Raw genomic sequence first — 7,111 nt, 5'->3', positions numbered from 1 at the left:
GGGAGAAGAGAGAGAAACCATATAATGAGAGCAAAATGTCACATCAGGGAAGTCCACCAGAGGTGGAGGTTTGGAGAGGTAAAGTGAGGTCAGCTGTGTGGGTGGTGGCGACTTTGTAGGACCAACCCTGTGGATTTTGGTTTGGGTGAAGAGCTGGACCAGACTGCCTTTCAATCTAATGTTGTAGTGCCAGATTGTTTCTTTTGGCTTCATAAGGTCTTTCTTGACCACCTCCACTGTAGAAAAGAACTTTTTGGGAATTGAGAAATAGAAACAGTGAACTCACTGATTTTGTGTCAGGAACATTTTGGACGATTTTATGGGATCTCCTGTTTGCAAGCCTTGCCTTAGCTAATAATCCATGGGCATGCCAACCGACAAAGCCATGTTCATTTGCCTTGGAAATGTTTGCCTTGGAACCACTGAAGGTATCAGAGTAAAGAAGAAATACTTAGAAGTGGTTAAAGAAAAGTGATAACAGTGATTAGATAAACTTGCCTTTTTTCCCTGTAATGGTATCAAGATTATGATTAACAGCCCTCGGAAGTCCTCTATTTTGGCAATGGTTAAGAGGTGCAGGACTATATAAGACAGACTTAGACTTAGAAAATAAGTGGTAAATAGAAAATTCTATTATGCATGCAGTTGCATGGGGTCTGAGAGAGAGGCAATATGGAACACCTTGTAAGTATATTTTCTGATTTCAAATATGTTTTCAGAGCAAAAGAGCCAGAGAGTGGTTCTTCCCAACTATGGACTCTTCAAATCAAGCCTAAGTAGAATTTCCAAATATTAATTTGGTACCTAAGCTCCTTGTTGGCAAGCCTTTCTGTTTTGGAACATCTGAATGATGGGTCTTTCTCAAAAGAAGTAATAACTAATTTCTTGAAGGAGTATTCATATTTTGGATCTTCTCTTCCTGGATTTGTCTTACTTACAAATCACCAGCAAAGGAAAGTTTCATATATATTTAATGTATGGCACTAACTTTCAGACTAGTTTAACAAAATATTATTGGTATCTGTATCTCATATATCTCTTTAGCTAACCTCATTGCATTATGATCATGGCAGAGAGTAGCTGTTTTCTTATCCTTTGAAGATGGATCTTGTTGTTCTCCTGTCATTGCATGTGGAATATTGCATAAGATAATGTGGGGATGGAGAAGAAAGGGGCTTCCTGTCAATTTCAGGATATTGTATGGGAGTGAGCCTAAAGTAGACCAGATAGAGGACTATGGGATGTAGGGAAAGGTTCACGGGTACTGTTATTCTAGTCTTTTCTTGCCCCCCTAATGCTATTTCGCTTATACTCTGATGCCTGAAATTCCTTCATCAGGCAATTCAGGCCACATCAAGAGAAAGTGATTTAATGCAAATATCTCAAGAACTACTAACACTTGAGTAAAATCTACTTCTAAATAAGCTATAAATAAGTGGTACATGGTCCTTTATGCTCAGGCAAAGTGGGAGAATCTAGAAAAATCCTAAAATAAACAGGAAGTACCAGGTTCCAGAGGGGCTACGAAAGGGGTCTCCAGTGGTCAGGAAGAGATAGAAAGGTGCAGAGAGGACAGACTGAGAGCCTGAATTATCACTTATTTTACAAGTTGGCCTAGGATGGCCTGCCCTAGTGCAGGCCAGGTATTGGTCCAGCAGTTAGCCTAGTGATGGACAGCAGGTGTAGAGCAAAACATAAGATGTTTTCAAGTGAACAATAAAGCTTTGCCCCAGCACACCCCATACCAACCCCAGAAAAACACGGTGGGGTCCCCAGAGCACAAGACACCGTGAAAGTCATAGATCATTTCAGAAGGCTCAAACCCTAGGGGCCCTCTGAGTTTCAGGATCCCAGCTCACCTGGGGCTAAGGGAGCACAACATGCTGATACTTCATGCATTTCCGTTTCAGATCATGGCTTCCTTCCTTGTAGCCTTCTTCCTGACTCCATCCCTGGCCCTGCCGGTGAGTGACAGTGGAAAGGGTCCAAATGTGTGATTTTCCTTTAGCAGAAGTGATTCCCAGGTGATAATCCGGGGCGACTTCCCTCAAATTTCTGTGAGAACCCCTTTAAACCTGCGAGGTCTAAGCCAACAGAATCTGTGGGCTTTCAGGTCTTGTCCCTATTGCTTGGTTTTCTCTAGAACCTCAGGGACAGCCATGGATCCATCGGGACCCAGACTGTCCACGTCAGTGCCTTCCGAAGTATGGTCAACATCCGAGACAACAATGTTCTGAGTGAATGGGATGGAATCTTGGACTACAATAATGTAAGAAGCTGTGGAACACATTCATCACAATGCCAAAGAAAGCCTGTCTGCTCCAAAGTTAGTCCAGAGAGAAGAGGACACTACATTTGTCCTCTCTAGGTTTAGACTCTTGATGGGAATCCATAGCTCTAGGTGAGGGCTGGCTCCCTGCAGCTGGGCTGACTTGTTTCTGAGTCAGCGATGGTAGGAGACACATTTGTGCTCTCTCCGGGGCCTGCCTGCCTTTTCATTCCTGAGAGGTCTTGACTTCACAAGGCTCCTCTGAAGCAAGAGAGCTATTTAAAGACCCAATTTCTTGTAAGTGGTATATGCTATGGGAGTTTTTTTGTCTTGACCTCAGATTTTATTTAATCAGTTTATTTCCAAAGAAAAATGATTTATTTTCACTTTCCTAAATCTTGCCTCAACTTACCCACATCCTCAGGGGGTTGACCCAGAAGAAAGGTGCAGCATTGGGGAGTGACTGGCTGGGCCCTTGGCCTGGTCTTTCAATAGAAAAGCTCTGTAACCACAGAGATACCACTCAGCCTTCACGTGCCTCAGTTTCCTCATCTGCAAAACAGCATCAATAGCTGCCCTTTCTGCCTGAAGGGAACCTGAGAGGATTAAATGAAGTAAAAGCCCACACTCCTTGCTCTATCCAGGAAGGCCCTCTGCCATCCAGCCCCTGCTGGTTGGAAGCTACCCCAGCCCCACACTGGGCATCAAGGACAGACACCTCGAACCCAGGCTTCCTCTTTGCTCTCACCTGTACCTACCATGCTCTTTTCTCCAAATCCCTTCTGCCTCACTCTTCACCTAACTGGCTCAAAGAGGCATCTTCTGAATCCTCCCAGTGGGCATGCAGTCTAGTGATTGTCAACTCTGCTTTAAACCATAGAAACTTGTCTTCAAACAAAATTTTCCACAGAGCTCCACCACGTGAGATAGAAGTTAGAACTGCCCTGGCTGGAGGAGGAGGGTGCAGGGCAGATCAGACACAGTGGGAGAACGACAGCTCTAAACCAAAGCTGAGAGGGGCCAGGTGGGAGGCCCGGGCCTTGGGAAAGGGGTGGTCGGTGGCAGACTCAGGGGCAGAATCTGAGCCTAGAGGTTCCGACCCAAGGCTCCAAATCACCCCACACATTCAGAGACTCTAACTTGCAGGATGCCTTCACAAGCAGTATCTCCTCCACCCTCTCGTGCTCATGACTGGAGGGAGAGGGCCTGTTATTCCTGCTTTACAGATGGGGAAGCTGAGGACCATGGAGGTGGCTAAGTGGAAGTCAGGCCCTTAAATCAGGTTTGTCACTGCCGCTGACTCCCCAGCCCTCCTGCCTTACAGTGCAGGGGGGACAGCGGGGGAGGAGGGGGTGTAGAGTGCCCTGGGGATCCCCTCCCATGCCTGCAGAACTGGACAGTGCACAGGCCCTAGGGAGCAGCAGGGCTTGGTGTGTGTTGTCAGTCCTGTGGCTGGCCCTTGGCTCTGGTGCCCACAGTATGCTCCGCCAATCACATCACCATCTAAGAAACAGACGTGTGCCAGTGCTGATGGCAAATGGGACTCTGCTAATACTGCGAATGAATGAATGACAGGACTGCTTATTGCCTTAAGGCCCTCTTGGCAACTAAGCTGTTCCCCAAGATGGCCTGTGTCCTGGCCAAGATAGACCAAGCTGCCTTCCCAACTTTGGATGACATGAGCAAGGCCCTGGACCAGCAGGTAAATGGGATCATCTCCCTATGGCCTGCCCCTAGCTTGGTGTTTTCCAACTTTGCATAGCAAAGAGTGATGCTATACGGACAGGAGGAACTCGGTTCATGCTTTTCTTAATGCCATGAAATCCACCGTTACGCAGAGGACTTTGCGTCCAGTCCATGTCCCATGTAAGTGAAATCACAATCGAATCAATGAAAAAATCGCATATGAGGACATAATTTTTATGTATTCCAGAAGGGTGTGAGCTACATGTTAGTGAATATTAATCATTGAGCATAAATATTAGAGTCAATTAGTAGAGTATTTGCATTCTCATTCCTTAACTTCTCCCCTAAACTCCCTCCAAACACATACACATATATTACCTTTAGTTGAAAATAAGCCTGGGACTTATTTCCCCTCCATCTTTTAAGGGTAGCCAAAAAATGAAAAATCAGTACGAAATCCTTGGCAAGTCATTGAAATCTGCAGTCATTTGCTTAAGTAACTTGCCCAGCACATTTGGGCAGTGCTAATGTTCATGGCAGCAGGGTCACTGATTCTTGGGAGAGAATGCACTTCAGCTCACATGAAAATAAACCAATTTATCAATTTTTTAAACAAAGAGAATGTGTTGCACTTATCTGATTCATAACAAGTAAAAACATAATATGAACACAACAAATCATTTTAAAGCTGTTCTATGTCATCATTGGAGATGCGAAAAGCATTGTAGGCTGGAAGAACTGAGAAATTAGGGACGAATGAATAAACTTGAGTCACAGGCTAAGACATAGATTTTTCTGGAGTAATCTCGCCACCTTGTGGCCACACAGGATATTGTTGCTCGAGATGAAACTCAAGGATGTATTTGGGTGCTCGGCTGTTTTTGTAAACTGAATCTACCTGCGCGGGAATATGTTTCTTGTCTCTTCCTCCTTGCTGTACCACTTCTGTATTCTGCCTCACCATTCTGAAATGCCACTTCTTCTAGGCTTTAAAGCATTATCCATCCACTCGCGGCCTGACCTACACTGTTTTACCCAGCCGGGTCAAGAACTTAGCTCAGTTCGGCACGCCCATCATGGACATGTGCCGAAATGTTCCCACCTACTTTGCACAGCAGCATAAAGAAGGTGTGTTAATAACATAACTAGAAACCCAAGACCCTGGGTGAGATAAACAGCACAGGATGATTTTTAGGTCATTGGCAAATTATAATGACACTTTTCTATTCCATTTCTTTGCTACTGAGTATGAACGTGTGGCCTGGGATGTATTTTCCCCTGGTGGCCCCAGTGATTTCTGGACTCCAGGCTCACTGTGAACCGGAAGTAGAGTTAACTTAGCTTTACCAGAAGATGGAGGACAGTCATCTCTTCCATGGGGTTTGACAGTTGGTGGGTACCCTCACCCAACCCCCTGCACAACCAGCATAGTGCCTGGCATCCTACCATTAAAGGCCCATTGTTCGGGGGTTCCCGGGCCTCCTCTTTCTCAGGCTGCCCAGAGGTTGGAAGGCAGGACCCCAATATGTAGTTATTAGGGACACTGGGAAAGGAACATCTCAGTGGCTGTCACCCCTCTGAGGATATGGTGACCATCAGTGGTGATCATCTTGGAAAGCTACATAAAAGACTTCAAAATCTGCCTCCTATTCCAGATACAGTCAGTAACCTCTTCCTAATAGGCTGTTTTCAATCACTGACATCTTAGTATAAATTAACTCAATAAGCTAGGCTTCCTCCTAACAGGAGGATCCAGCAGGAAAATGGGGAGAACTTGAGGGCCTGGGGGCTTAAGGAAGATGGTTAAAGGCCAGTAAAAGAAGTAAAAAGAGGGAATATGGAGCCAGTTTTTGCAAACAGTTTTTGCATTTCATCCCACAACCTCTTGCTGACAGAGCTGTCCAGAGCACCACACTGATTTAGGTGCCACTCATAATGCAGCCATTCTACTTTGGGGTCTTAAAGCAATTTTCTGATCTTTTTTGTAAACTGATTTCTTTCTTCTTCAAGGTACTGCACTGGCAATTAACCCTGATTCCTGTTTCGAAATCCAACTTCTGTCCTTTATGGGGCTCTCCATCTGTGGTGAGATCCTTGGGCTCTGAACCTCCAGGTCAGCTGCGTGGAGAATGGACCCTCCCAGACAGGGCCACTGGCCTGAAACCAAGGCCCACAGGTCCAGATCTCCTTGGCTGATGAGAAGTTCTCATTTTAATCCTCTCCTTCTACCTTTCAACCCCAAGATCCACTTTGTAATCTGAAAAGTAGGCACACTTTCTCCATCTGGGTCAGAACAATAAAGTTTCCTGCGTCTCTGGTCTAGCAAAGGAGCCCTCCCTGCCTGCACTGTCCCCTTGAGCTCCTGGCATTTCCAACCACACAGGCTCCAATGTGCCATGGAGGAGAGGTGCCTCTCCCAGGACAGCTCATTTCTAAGGGCCTCTCTTTGCAGTGTCCCTTAGCAATCCCTTGAGAATTTTGTCCATAAATAAGTAAATAACAAAACACTAGCCAGGGCACAGATTTAAGCTCTCAGGTCTGTGGCTACATCTCTGTCTCCTGCAAATCAGTGCTGAGATTCTATGGAAGCCTGTTTGCTGTGAAGGGCCAGCCTGCACCATGAACATCCCCGAGACAGCGCCAAGTGCAATCAGACCTCCCAGACCTCTCTTTGAAACTGGTCTAAATCCCTGAGGGGTAACCTCCAGGCATTTCTCTCTGTTACAGGTGAATACCAGACCTGGCCTCTTAGCACCAGTCCTTTAACTGCCAGTTCCCATAGCTGGGAGGGCCAGAGCCAGCCCCACCCATGCCTCACAGAAGAGCCCTGACTCCCCTTACCTTAGAAACAAGTATAAACAAGGAGAGAGTATTGGAGATACAGACACGGGTGTCCACAGAAGACTGTGTTGGAGTCTGGAGCTCTTTAAATGGGGTGGGATTAGGGAGGCGTAGAGAAGAGGTTGAACCATACAGGTGCTTGGCATGGGAGGACTCAGGGATCTCAGCACCAATTTGCAGGAGACAGACCCGGATGCCAGCTCCACAGAGTCCTCCTGTGCTGTGTCCACCCACAGTCATGAACAGAAAGGCAATTGCATGGGAAGGGCCCCAAATGACCCCCTCACTGTGCTTAAATAGGATATGATTGGGCAG

General features: G+C 46.2%; 1 protein-coding gene across 2 annotated transcripts; it reads left to right on the top strand.

Moving 5' to 3' along the window:
* The first annotated feature begins 612 nt into the window (after positions 1 to 612).
* Positions 613 to 6,282, top strand: LOC108393717 (gastrokine-3-like). 2 transcript variants are annotated; one of them, XM_017654744.2, is made up of 6 exons: positions 613 to 684; positions 1,911 to 1,964; positions 2,144 to 2,269; positions 3,864 to 3,971; positions 4,942 to 5,083; positions 5,966 to 6,282. In XM_017654744.2, the coding sequence occupies exons 1-6, from the start codon at positions 673 to 675 to the stop codon at positions 6,058 to 6,060; spliced, it is 537 nt and encodes a 178-aa protein (XP_017510233.2). In that variant the 5' UTR covers positions 613 to 672; the 3' UTR covers positions 6,061 to 6,282. The 2 variants fall into 2 exon arrangements, with proteins under 2 accessions (XP_017510233.2, XP_036878093.1); XM_037022198.1 differs by lacking the exon at positions 4,942 to 5,083.
* Positions 6,283 to 7,111: the final 829 nt, after the last annotated feature.

The sequence above is a fragment of the Manis javanica genome, chromosome 1 (assembly GCF_040802235.1).
Source record: "Manis javanica isolate MJ-LG chromosome 1, MJ_LKY, whole genome shotgun sequence".
NCBI lineage: Eukaryota > Metazoa > Chordata > Mammalia > Pholidota > Manidae > Manis > Manis javanica.
The sequence above is the reverse complement of the archived record's forward strand: the minus strand, read 5'-3'. Positions and strand labels throughout refer to the sequence as shown.

Bases quoted from the DNA above. Each gene is read 5' to 3' on its own strand.
- LOC108393717 (XM_017654744.2), top strand. The intron at 3,972-4,941 runs GTAAATGGGATC...CACTTCTTCTAG, and splicing joins GCAAGGCCCTGGACCAGCAG to GCTTTAAAGCATTATCCATC. The intron at 5,084-5,965 runs GTGTGTTAATAA...TTCTTCTTCAAG, and splicing joins TGCACAGCAGCATAAAGAAG to GTACTGCACTGGCAATTAAC.